The 13,619-nt window shown below is 48.9% G+C and overlaps 1 protein-coding gene across 1 annotated transcript; it reads right to left on the reverse strand.

Moving 5' to 3' along the window:
- Positions 1–1,925: 1,925 nt before the first annotated feature.
- Positions 1,926–13,471, reverse strand: ZNF8 (zinc finger protein 8). Its single transcript, XM_047094402.1, has 4 exons — positions 13,330–13,471; positions 7,742–7,868; positions 7,347–7,442; positions 1,926–3,691 (listed from the first exon to the last, which is right to left on the reverse strand). Exons 1-4 carry the CDS (start codon positions 13,393–13,395, stop codon positions 2,253–2,255), a joined length of 1,728 nt encoding a protein of 575 aa, XP_046950358.1. The 5' UTR covers positions 13,396–13,471; the 3' UTR covers positions 1,926–2,252.
- Positions 13,472–13,619: the final 148 nt, after the last annotated feature.

The raw sequence follows: 13,619 nt of genomic DNA on the forward strand, positions 1-13,619 counted from the left end.
ATCTCTGGATAGTGGAAGTATGAGGAATTAAATTTTACTTTTGTGCATCTTCCATGTTTTACAGTAAAGAATTTGCATTACTTTTATAAACTGATAAAGCCGTAGTTTATAGTAACTTCCTCTGAGGAGTTTATCTGTTTCAAAACATCTATAAGGAAATCAGTAGGAACATTATGCCTAGAAAACACGACCCGAAATGAGAAATGAAACATTTGTAATCATCTCTGCTGCCTGGAGAGGGAGGTGAGTGACAAGCTTGTTCCCAGCTTACCCACTGAGGCCACTGTAACTTCAGCCCACCCAGCAACCATTCTGAGACCCTTTAGGAGCTGCCATTTTGTGGGCCAAGGTGGAGGGAAAGGGACAATTGTAGGCCTGTCTTCCACAGCTGCCTAGAACCATGAAGTTACCACTGGAGCTCTCCTCCACATAGGGCACTGATAGGTAGAACATTCCCAAAGCTGCACCCCACACCATTGATGGGGAAGGGAAGAGGAATGGTCAAAAGTGGGGCTTATCTATGTTTTATGATGTCCATGATAAAATGCTAAAATTAAAAAAACTTTTTTTTAATGTTTATTTTTGACAGAGAGAGAGAGACCGAGCACAAGCGGGGGAGGGGCAGAGAGAGCGAGAGAGAGACACAGAATCCAAAGCAGGCTCCAGGCTCTGAGCTGTCAGCACAGAGCCCAACACAGGGCTCGAACTCACAGACTGCGAGATCATGACCTGAGCCAAAGTCGGACACTCAACCGACTGAGCCACCCAGGCACCCCTACAATGCTAAAATTTAGATTACTCAGAAAAATAAGTAGATTCTTTTTCTTTTTTCACACCAGTTAGGAATGCTGCAAAATGGTCAAAAAGGCTACTATAAGACACATTGGGTATAAAGTTTTTTTTTTTATGTTTATTTATTTCTGAGATAGAGCATGAGTGGGGGAGGGGCAGAGAGAGAGGGAGACACAGAATCAGAAGTAGGCTCCAGGCTCTGAGCTGTCAGCACAGTGCCCGACGCGGGGCTCGAACTCACAAACCGTGAGATCATGACCTGAGCCGAAGTCAGTCGCTCAACCGACTGAGCCACCCAGGGGCCCCTAGACACATTGGGTATAAATCAGTTAATGATATCATTTGTTAAAATCAAAGGTATAGGACTGTTAGTGCAGCCCTGATCAATTTAGACTCTGGAAAAGTTGGCTGTAGTTCTGGGCATGGTTTCCTTACTTTGGCATATTTGGGGCTAGGTAATTCTTTGTTGAGGGACGGTCTTGGGCATTAGAGGGTGTTCAGAAGCATCCACTGGTTGCCAAGTGGCACCCCTCTCTTCTGCCAGTTATGACAACCAAAAATGTCTCCAGACATCACTAGATGTCTCCTGGAGGACAAATCCACCCCTGATGGAAAACCTGTGGCTTAAGCAACGCTGGCAATTTCAAGGCAACGGCTTTCAAAAGGATCTGTGACATGCCCAGGGAATGTAGCAGAATTTCATGGGGCCTTTTTGTCTTTTGCTCTGGGCATGGGTGCAGCTGACATGTGGGTGGGGGCCAAGTGTGCTCTTGTGAAGTGCAGAGCTGGCTCCTGTGGACCATGTACAAATCTGTGAAACAAGTCTGTCATGTGTGAACTGAGATCCTAAGTCAACTTCACATAGAAACACAAATTAACCCTGCACGCTTAGAATTTTATACAGAATTTTCCAGAAATGCAATGGTATTTTGTTTTGTCCAAAACTTTTGCAAGAGTTAGTCACCACTTAGGAAAATCACATCCCATACAGGAATGCCACTCGGACTATTTCCATGACCAATACCATATCCCATGTGCCAGACGGCACTGGCAATGCCCCAGGTAGGTGTTCAGGCACAATGGCCCACACAGTCACGTGGAGAGGTACCGCACCAACTCAGTCCACATCACTCTACCATAAATTACTTTTGTTTTAATTATGCTTTACAAAAAGGGGCCGTATATCGATTTTTTACAGTACATGTGTGTGGGTTACATTACCTATGAATTCATTTTGCAGTAATAGAGGGAACAGCACAAAACACGTGTGGTTAAAGGGGGCACTGGGCTTGGCAGATTTGAGAACCATCAATCTCCAGTATTTGGGAAGCACCATTTCTTTAAGAATCAGAGGTCGCTTTAGACGTTTCTACCCCCAGTCCCCCTTTCTTTGAATGCACTATGTGGACTTACCACATTTTTGTACCTGTGGTTCAAAAGTCATCTGTAGAGTTTCTCTCCTACGAGGATTCTCTGATGTCAAATAACACAGAAGCACCCATGGAAGACTCTTCAACCCCAATGACGTGAACCGGGTTTTTTTCTTGCATGATTTCATGGATGTCAAACAAGGCAAGCGCTCGGCTCGAGGGTTGTCCTGCCTTTGTCCCACCCCCAGGGTTCTCGCTGGAGTGTGTGTGCTGATGCCGGGCAAGGTGTGAGCCCCGGGCAAAGGACTGCTCAAGCCGTCGCCGGTTCCGGCCCTGGGACTCCTCTCTGGTGTGAGTTATCTGGTGTCGGATGAGGTGCGAGCTCTGAATAAAACATTTCCCACAATGATTACACTTAAAAGGCCTGTCGCTTCGGTGAGCCCTCTCATCTGGATTCAAAGGTGGGTCACAGCCGAGGGCTTCTGCCCACTCATGCTTCGTCAGAGCTGGCGTCTGCTCGAAGATCAGCCTCTGGCGGCACTCGTAAGGCTTCTCCCCAGCATGCTTTCGCTGGTGCTGGGCCAGGGAGGAGCTGTGCCTGAAGCCCTTCCCACAGTGGTTGCACTCATAGGGCCTCTCCTCTGTGTGTGTCCTCAGATGCAGGAAGAGGCACGTGGTCCGTGAGAAGGACTTCCCACACACGCTGCAAGTGTATGGCTTCTCCCCGGTGTGTGTCCGCTTATGCCGGCCCAGGGAGGAGTTCTGGTTGAAGGCCCGCCCACAGTCCTGACATTCATAGGGTTTCTCTCCGGTGTGAATTCTCCGATGGACAGTAAGGTGTGTGCTATGGCAGAAAGACTTCCCACACTCAGCACATTTATAGGGCTTGTCTCCCGTGTGGATTCGCTCATGCTGAACCAGGGAGGAGTTCTGGCTGAAGGCTTTCCCACACTCTTTGCACATATAAGGCCTCTCTCCCGTGTGAATCCTCTTATGCACTGTGAGATGTGCGTTATGATTAAACGACTTCCCACAGTCTGTACATTTGTAGGGTTTATCCTGTACTTGGCTTCGGGTGAGTTCTGTAATGGGAACGGCCTGACTGGAAGCTTTGCTACAGTCACTGCTGTCACACGGCCCTTTGCCGGAGGAGCCTGTCTGCTGGAATGAGCTTGAGTTACCTTCCGAGTTTATAGCCTGTGAGTCGTAAGCACAGAGATAGTCTCTCCTAGAAGTCTCCGAGGATGGATCTGGGTTTGCATTCAGGACACTGTTTTCCCCAGGTCTGAAACTTTCATAGCTTTTATCTTGAACTGGTACTTCCTCAAGGCTAACTTCCAATCGCCTCAAATTATCCTGTCCCTTCTCAGGCACCTGTACCTGGCGCTCACGTTCCCAGTGTTTCCCTAGTGTGGTGGGACAGGGAGTGTCCCTCAGGAAGCCTTCCCTTTCTGCAACATGGGATGGCTCCTCCTCAAGAAGGCCCAGCTCCTTGGGTGACGCTTGGCTTTCGGGTCCAGGTTCCCAGCCTGAAAGAGTACCAAAGAGCTGAGGGAGTTGGCGGAAAAAACACAGAGAGGACACGCTGGGCCTCCATCCTTCCTACTCCTCCCACCTCTAGGAAAATCTCAGTTCTGCTCCTGTGCAGACACCAAGTGCCTCGTCTGCAGAAACAGTCTCATGCTTTCATTCGTTCGACAAAAATCTCCCAAGTACCTGCCACAGGCCCAGGCACTGGCCTTAGACAAGGGGCTGGCAGACTACAGCCCCCAACTACGAGTATTTTTTATGTTTTTAAGGGCTGCAGGAAAAAAAGAGAAGGGTGTATGACAGAAGCAGAATTCTAAAGATGTCCCTGGCTGTGCAATCAGGCACTCATCTAGGTACTGCTATGAAGGGACTTGGCAGGTGACTCATCAGCTGACCTGAAGCCTTAAAATAGGGAGATGATGCTGGGTTACCAGGATGGGCCTGAAGTGGCCCCCAGAGCCCTTAAAAGCAGAAGGAGGTAAAAGGGAGAGGCTAGCTGCACAGGAGGACTTCAGTCGGGAAATGGGTGCACTTCCTGAGAACAACTCCTCCGCAACAGTCTCAAAGGAAACAGGAGCCCCAATCCTGTGGCCTCACAGACCTGCATTCTGTCTGACCACACCTGGAAGTGGATTCTCTCTGAGTTCCCTGCCCAGTCAGGACCTTGACTTCAGTCTTGTGAGACTTGGAGCAGACAAACCAGTCAGGACTGACAGAAATGTGAGATAACGACTGGGTGTTGTTTTAAACTGCTAAGTTTATGGTAACTCGTTTCAGAGAGAACAGAAAACAAATAGTGAGTATACTTAGCCCACACAGCCTGAAATACTCACTGTCTGGCCCCTGATGCTGGGGAGAAACTGCAACCCCAACACATGAAAAGCCCAGTCCTCAGGAGCCAGGGAAATAGCTACTGAGCAAACCATCGAAGGAGCAGGCTTGGGAGGCAGACAAGGAGCTCAGTTTTAGAAAACCGAAGTTTGGTAGGTCAGATACCCAAGTAGAGGTACGCTCATGTCTGTAGGACACCTTGGGAGGACCAGCCCAGGTCGCAGAATCCTCCAGAACAAGAACTGCATGCAGGCAGGCGGGCTCCCCACTTTCTTACAGTGCAGCGAAGGCAAGGGTATCAGCTTCCTGTAGCTGCTCTAACAACGTGCTGCAAACGTATCACCTTAAGAGACCACGCTTCTCTTACAGTTCTGAGGTCAGAAGTCCCAAGTCGAGGTATCAGCAGGGCTGGATGACTCTTGGCTGCTCTAGGAGAGAATCTGTTTCCGTGCCATTTCCAGCTTCACGAGACTGACTACATTCCATGGCCCCTTCCTTCACCTCCAGAGCCAGCAGACCCCAACCCCTGATATCTGGCTGTTCATTTTATCCTTTGTTTTTTAAAATTTTTTTTTTTCAACGTTTATTTATTTTTGGGACAGAGAGAGACAGAGCATAAACGGGGGAGGGGCAGAGAGAGAGGGAGACACAGAATCGGAAACAGGCTCCAGGCTCTGAGCCATCAGCCCAGAGCCCGACGCGGGGCTCGAACTCACGGACCGCGAGATCGTGACCTGGCTGAAGTCGGACGCTTAACCGACTGCGCCACCCAGGCGCCCCAACATTTTATCCTTTGTAATAAACCAGTAATAAATAGTGTCCCTGAGTTCTGTGAGCTGTAAAAGCAAATTACTGAACCTAAGGAGAGGGTCATGGGAACCCCTGATTTATAGCTCGTCAGGCAGAGGTATGGGATGCCCTGACTTGTCAACTGGCATCTGAAGTGGAGGCATTCTTAAGAGACAGAGTCCTCAGGCTGTGGGGTCTACACTAACTCCAGGTAGATAGTGTCAGAATTGGACTTCATTGTTGGACACCCACCTAGTAACTGGAGAGTTGGAGAACGGTTTGTTGGTGTGGAAAAAACCCCACACATTTGGTGTCACAAGTGTCATATGGGTAGAAACAAATCACGGTACTGCTAATTGGTGACTTTGGAGCCATTAAAATGTCCTCGAACTTGACAGTGGTGATGGGTATAATCTGTGAATATACTCAAAACCACTAAATTGTACGTTTTACATGGTGAAATTTATGGTCCGCTGGGGACCATGGCATCCAGAGGCAACTAGCCTGGTAGGAGTCAGCTCAGGGCCTGGGGGTGCAGGCCAGCACTGGGGACTGGAGGATGTCAAACGTGTGGGGCACTTCAGGCTCTTTTGCCTCAGAGGAGACATGGTACTTCTGCATCTGCTGCAGATTCACCCTTGCCCTCGGGTAATAGGCTACACCTCATTGTGGAGGTACATGTGATTCCCTGCAGGTCAAAAAGCCCTGGGTGGTGTCAGAGGCTGAGCAGCAGGTACTGCTGGCTGTGTATCCCACTGTCATAGCCTACTTCTTCCAACGCACTTCAGGGTACCAATGCACCAGTCCCAGAGAAGGGACTGTGACAGGCATAAGCCAATTATGACAATCTAGGCCTCCTTTCCAGACTCCCTAGTGGCATAAGGGCAGGTAGATGTGACCCAGTCCCGACCAAGGAGACCTCAAAGGACGAAATCTGGAGTTCATTCAGATAAAAGGGGTGAAATGTTACTGGCACTATTCTTCCCACATCCACACCCCCTGCCTGGAGCACAGATGTGATGGCCAGAGCTGCTGCATCCATGCCATGACCTCAAGGAAAGGCCAGAAGAATCAGAACCATAAGCCTTGCCACTGAATACTGAGTCAGAGGCAGCAGTGGCTGCTTTGTGAAAAAAATTGCTTCTTTTTTTGAGTACTCTAGCCCAGGTTTCAGAAATTTAGAGCTGAATACAATCCTTGTTGCTGAGAGAACACAAGGGTGTGGAGAACAGGTTTACAGAATCTGGACATGAAAGATGAAAATGGAGAAGATGGAGAGCAAGCTCACACATTAGAAATGATCCTGTGGCAAGGGCACACTGAGGTGGCAAGAGAGAACATGAGAGGGAGGACAGGGTGGGATTCTGACCACTGGAGGAGAGGCAGATGGTCTCTGTGCTCAGAGAAGGGAGAGCCCGGATGAGAAGAACAGAGAACACAGGAGCAGGGCGCAGACCTCCTACACAGAGAAAAGCTAACAGGGCAGGCCTAAGGCTACCATCCTTAGAGGGGCAGAGGGGCCAGTTTTGAGACTGGCCCAGGGCTGTGTGTGGGAATTTGGATTTCAAGAGAGTTCCCACCACCCTAACTGATAAGAGTGGCTCACTGTGCCCAAACTGTGCCCACAGTATGGTTTACGGTGAACACCTGCTCTCTCCTGCGAGTCTGGAATCTTGCTCTGTGCCAGGCACAGGGTGCCTAAGTGACCAGCGCCCAATAAAACACCCTGGCACTGAGCCTCTAACAAGCTTCCCTGGGAGCTAGCATTCCTCATGTGTCGTCACAACTCACTACTGTGGGAACTACGCATGTACAGTGTGACTCTACTAGGAAGGAACTGTGGAATCTTGGCTGGCTTCTGGACTTCACCCCATCTGCCTTTTCTCCTTGCCGACTTTCCTCTATATTCTTTCGCTGTAATCACTGGCTCTTTGGGGTCTTGGGGACCCTGACACACCACCCTTTCCAAGCAGCACATCTGTAGTCGCCTCTTGGGCTGCTCCCATTAGGAGTTCCCACTTGGCAGCTTCTCACCTGGACAGTGACCCTGGGCAATTCCTCTCTCCGCTGCCCACAGCTCAGCCCCTTGCTCCAGTTGGGAGATGACTTCAGGTTTTGGAAGCTCAGGCCCTGGAACAAGGGAAAGACACAGGATGTGGGGACCTGCCACAGAAAGAACCAGCTCAGAATCCAGCCCTACACTCCTGATAGGGCATGAGGACATCTCACAATAAGGTGACGGCTTTGCATTGGGACGGAAAAGGGCAGAAACCTCCTCCTGCCTGTATGTACCACAAGGAATGAGAATGCAAGATCCCTGTCCCCCAGCCCAAGATCAAGTCCTCATACCAGAGGCCCTATGACCTATAACCCATAAAAAAATAAGTCCCTGTAGGAATCCAATCATCAGCTGGGGAAGCAGGCCTTACCCACAGAGAGCAGATGCCCAAAGGTCTCCAGCATCACGTCACGGTAGAGGGTCCTCTGGGCGGGGCCCAGCTGTCCCCACTCTTCTTGGGTGAAGTCCACAGCCACGTCCCGGAAGGTCACCGGCTCCTGAAATATCACACACGCACTCTTGATCAGCTGGACTGCCCCCGTCAGTGCTCTTAGGAAGAGAAGGAGGAATGGAGAAGCAGAAGATGGGCAGGCCAGTGTCCTGAGAGAGTGCCCATTCTGAATAATGCCAAGTCAGGTCTCACTGGGCACCTACTGGACTGTCACGTTTAGGTTGTATAGTGAGGGCATATGAACGTATCCCAGCAAGATGGAAGCCACCCACAGCTGACCTACAACTGATCTCAGACAGGTGCAGGTGCAAACAGAAATTGCTGACTTGCAGATCTGTGGGTTAAAGAAACAGTTACTGGTCTAAGCTACTAACCTTTAGGATAGTTTGTTACATAGTAAAATCTAACTGATACATTAAATAACTCTCAGATTCAAGGCAAGACTCAGTATCCTACCTGAAAAGAGGGGTTTATAGTTGGAGTCAGAAACTCACCTATCTTCAGGGACCAGGCAGGCTCATCAAAGACTGAAGTGGGCTACTGGAAGAGCCTACAAGGGTACTTAACCTGTGAGAGGTGACACTGCAGGTGATGGGTCAGAACTGCCCATCTCTAGTGAGTAGCTGAAAATTAGGCCACATTTTTAATGAAACTTTTAATTTTTGTAAGTTGATGCAACGTATTTAAAACATGTCCTACAAATGAAACCCTTCTGTGGGCTCGGTGTGGCCACTGTCAGAAGCTAGATATTTCTGGATCTGAGTTTTGACTCTGCTACTTCTTCCTCAAGAAGCATAGAGCAGGTAACCACTTCTATTGCCATGCTTCCCTGTCTACAAAGAATCATTCCTTGGGGGCTGTGATGGGGAATAAGTGATCGTGAAACACTTTCTACAGGACAAGATGCAAAAGAATAAAATCGGTCCTCTACTTCACACCATATAAAAAGTTAACTCAAAATGGATAAAAGACAAACGTAAGAGCTAAAACGATTAAGCTCTTAGAAGAAAATATAGTAATGAATCTTCACAATCTTGGATTGGCGAAGAGTTCTTAGAATCTGACAGCAAAAGCACAAGCAAGAAAAGAAAAAAATAAGTAAGTTGGACTTCATCAACATTAAAAATTGTTGTGCTTCAAAGGACACTATCAAGAAAATGAAACCTGGGTGGCTCACTTGGTTCAGTATCTGACTCCTGGTTTCGGCTCAGGTGAATATCCTAGGGTTGTGGGATTGAGCCCCACACTGGGCTCTTGCTAAGCATGGAGCCTCCTTAGGATTTTCTCTCTCCCTCTGCCCCTCTTCGCCACTCGTGCTCTCTCTCTCTCTCTCACAAATTAAAAAAATAAATTAATTAAAAAAATAAAGTAAAAAAAAATATCCACATACTGGGAAATACTAATAGCAAATCACAAATCTTGTATGTGACTTGTATCTGGCAAATATAATGGACTCTTACAACTCAATAATAATGACAACACAATTAAAAAGGGCAAAGGACCTAAATAGGTATTTCTTCAAAGAAAATATAAAATATACAAATACTGAATAAGCACTTGAAAAGATGCTCAATATCATTAGCTACCAGGGAAATGCAAATCACAATCACTTACTAACTACCTCAATTATAAAGGGGTATGTTAAGAAAAACACAAGAAGGCTTTAAAGTTTTAAAGAAATTATAGTACAGGTGGCATACAGCTGTGACAAAAATTGTTCAGGAAGCATGAGAACCCTTTGGTTGGGAACAGAAGTCTCTGTTCTTGTCCCCGTGTCCTCATATCCCACTCAGGTCCTCCAGCTCTGATACATGCTCCCTGTGCCTCCTGCCGTCCCTGCCTCGCCCCCTCAACTATCACCCACTCTGCATGGGTCCTCAGTAACAGCCCAGGCGCCGGGCCCACTGAGTACTGATCTCTCCAGGCCATAAGAGCTCTCAGTGGCATGACGTGAGTCCTTCACGTCTCCTCCTGGAATTCTAGCAGGAGCCCATTCCTTGCTTTTTCATGGCCCTCTCTGCCGCTCCACCTCAGACCCCTGTGGCTCTCCTCTTGTTCTGCACTACTGGTGCCCGGAGAGATGGGCTATCAGACTCCGTTACTCCACACACTCCCACAGCTGACCAGGCCACCCTGGCATCATCCAGCACCTGGTCACTGGCCCCCTCCCCGCATCCCGGTTAGCTCTCCGTATTTCTCCGACCCCCACCTTCCCAGATGCTTTAATGTTTTTTCTCAAACCCAAGCTATACTTGCTTTAAAAAAATCTTGAATGGCTCCTTTTCACCTTTGGGTACAGGATGGCCTCTTTCAGCCTGGCTATGGTTGACTGAGTAATGGCCTCCAAAGATACCCAGGTCCTAGTTTCTGGAGCTGGTGAATGTTACCATAAATGGCAAAAGGGATTCTGTGAATTTGATTAAGGATTTTTAGGGGCGCCCGGGTGGCTCAGTCGGTTAAGCGGCGACTTCGGCTCAGGTCACGATCTCACGGTGCGTGAGTTCGAGCCCCGCGTCGGGCTCTGGGCTGATGGCTCGGAGCCTGGAGCCTGTTTCCGATTCTGTGTCTCCCTCTCTCTCTGCCCCTCCCCCGTTCATGCTCTGTCTCTCTCTGTCCCAAAAATAAATAAACGTTGAAAAAAAAATTAAAAAATAAATAAATAAACGTTAAAAAAAATTAAAAAAAAAAAAAGGATTTTTAAATGGGGAAATTATCCAGGATTATCCAGGTGGGCCCTAAATGCAATCACAAATGTCCTTCTAAGAAGGTGGAGGGAGATTTAACTACAGAAGACAAAAGGCAATGTGACCACTACGGCTAGATGCCATGCTGCTGGCTTTGAAGACAGACACAGGGCCATTAGCCAAGGAATACAAGGACTACAGCCACTAGAGCTAGAAAAGGTGAGGAAACCGATTCTCCCCTAGATCCTCCAGGGGTGGCTCTGCCCAGTATAACTGATCTCAGGCTTCTTACCTCCAGAACTGTAAGAATAAATGTGTATTGCTTTAAGCCACCAAGTCTTTAGTACTCTGTTACAGCAGCCACAGAAAGCTATACACTGGACCTCAACGCCCTCGACTTCCTTGCCTCCTGTGGTGGCAAGCCTCCAAGATGGCCTCCAGTGGTCCCCAGTCCTTGTGTAGTTATGCAGTCCCCTCCTATACTGTGCAGGTTTGACAACCAATAGGGTTGGGCAACCAATAGGATACCGTACCAATGAGTGTGTAAATTCTAACCCCAGGGCACAAAAGGCATTGGGGCTTCTACCTTGCCATCTCCTGGACCACTTACTCTTTGGGAAGCCAGATGCCATGTTGTGAGGACACTCAAGCAGCTCCACAGAGAGGCCCACATGGGGAGGGACTGTCATGTGAGTGAACTGTCTTGGAGGTGGATCCTCCAACCCCAGTCAAGTCTCAGATGACAGCAGTCCACACTGATATCTTGATGGTAACCTCATGGGCCTGGGCCAGAACCACCAGCTAAATCATTCAAGGATTCCTGCTATCAGAACTGAGGTAATATTTATTGTTGTTCTAGACCACTAGGTTTTGGGTTACATGCAACAGATAACTAATACACTTTATCTTACTGCTGACAGACTCTCCTTGAGAGAGTCTCGTTCCTCTGAACCCTTTTCTCAACTAGGCCTTGACCTCTGGGCTTCTATGTCCACTTTGCATCACCCAGTTTCATAAGACTTGGTTTAGTCAGAAAAAAAAAAAAAAGAAAAAGAGTTGGTTTACTCAGAATCCCCACCCACCATATCTAATTATTCTCTGTATCTTTTCAAAGCCCTCATCCCACAGAATCCTTCAGGTAATATCTGATCACTTAGCCTGCTTCAGCAAGAATCCCTAGGTCAGTTTGGCAAGAATTATACCCACCCCAGAACCCAGCTAGAAATTCCCACTTTTACTTGTAGTATTTGGAATTGAGTCCAGTTCTATACTGAAGTCTCTTTCCCTCTATTGCAATAGTTTCTGAATAAAATCTGTTTTGACTGCCTTAATTACTGTTTTACACTGACATTGCTCATTCCCTGCCCCACCCCCTCCATCCACTGCAGACCAAAGTGTGATTTTTTTTCTCTTTCAAAGTAGGCTTCACATGCCCAGCTGGAGGCAAATTCACCACCAAGAGATCAAGACCCCAGCTGAGATCAAGAGTCAGACCCTCTGAGTGGCTCAGTCGGTTATGGCTCAGGTCATGATCTCACGGTCTGTGAATTCGAGCCCCGCATTGGGCTCTGTGCTGACAGCTCAGCGCCTGGAGCCTGCTTCAGATTCTGGGTCTCCCTTTCTCTCTGCCCCTCCCCGGCTCATCCTCTGTCTTTCAAAAATAAATAAACACACACACATACAAAAAAATGTTCAACCAAGGTGCCCCACTAAAGTGTGGTTTTTTTTTTAAGTTTTTTTTTTTTAAGTTTTTTTTTAACGTTTACTTATTTTGGGGACAGAGAGAAACAGAGCATGAATGGGGGAGGGGCAGAGAGAGAGGGAGACACAGAATGGGAAGCAGGCTCCAGGCTCTGAGCCATCAGCCCAGAGCCTGACGCGGGGCTCGAACTCACGGACCGCGAGATCGTGACCTGAGCTGAAGTCGGACGCTTAACCGACTGAGCCACCCAGGCGCCCCACTAAAGTGTGATTTAATGCAAATCTGCATAACACATATCTGAAAACATGCAAATCTAAGGTTATCAATAATCTCACTTTGCATACAAAATCTGAAATAATGCAAATCCTTGTAAACAACAACAAAACACAGTAAGTCCAGAATTTCAAAGATGCGGAGCTTCAGGAATTATGAATTATTTTTGGTTTCTGCCACGTGGAGACAGCACTTTATGGAGAACACAGGGAGCGGCCACTTTGTCTACAATTGCAGGATCTTTGAAACAGGCACCTTCCCAGATGGCCTTGCAGGCACGGACCGCCCAGTGTGCAATTCGCCCACAGCCCCCGCGAGGGAGCGGTGCTGGGAAGGAGCCCCGGTAGTCGCTCCCGCCCCAGTTATGCCGTGCATGGTGACCTGTCATCATCCTCAGGGGTTGTGCCCAGCCCCCTGGCCAGGGACCTCGCGGAGCAGGGCTCTCGGGGAGTGTTTGCTGGCTCCGTGAATTAAAGCATTTCTATTCGGAAATACCTGCCATCTCGGCGCTCCACTGACACCACCACATGGCAGATGGCCTTCGCGGGGAAAGCAATCGGCGGGAGCCGGGCCAGCCTGGTCCTAGGAAATGATACTAAGCCCCATCCCAGAACAAGGAAACTGGCGTACTAGGGGAGCATGCGCACTGGGGGACCTGATGGCCCGGGTTCGAATCCAAACTCCACCCTCACCAGTCGGGCCAGTCAGCGCGCCCTGAACTGCGCCTCAGTTTTCTCATGTGTAAAGGGGGATAAGGCCCGGGCCCTGCTCACCGTGCGCTGCCAGGGTTAAAGGGCCAATACCTGCGGGAGACGCTGGACCCGCTGCAATCATTATTATTACTTTACCTGAAGCCATTCCGCTGGCAGCCCTGTAGCCATCTCCAGTGCTGTCGCTTCCTCTTCGGGGTTCATCCTGGACCGACAGGTCGAGAACAGGAGCCCGAAGCGGCAGTAAACCCGAGAGCAGCCCCCGCCTCAGGGACCACTCCACTCGCCGCCCGCGGGACAATGGCGGCCGCGCTGGTGACGCTGCAACTACAACTCCCAGAAGGCCGCGCGGCGTGCCTCAGAGCCTGACCAATGGAAACCTCTGTTCGTCGAACCTTCGACCAATGAGAGCCTTCTGGCTTCGGGCC

Source organism: Lynx rufus, unplaced genomic scaffold, assembly GCF_022079265.1.
Source record: "Lynx rufus isolate CCGP_SWC_20201006 ecotype Redwood Valley unplaced genomic scaffold, mLynRuf1.p SCAF_39, whole genome shotgun sequence".
Lineage (NCBI taxonomy): Eukaryota > Metazoa > Chordata > Mammalia > Carnivora > Felidae > Lynx > Lynx rufus.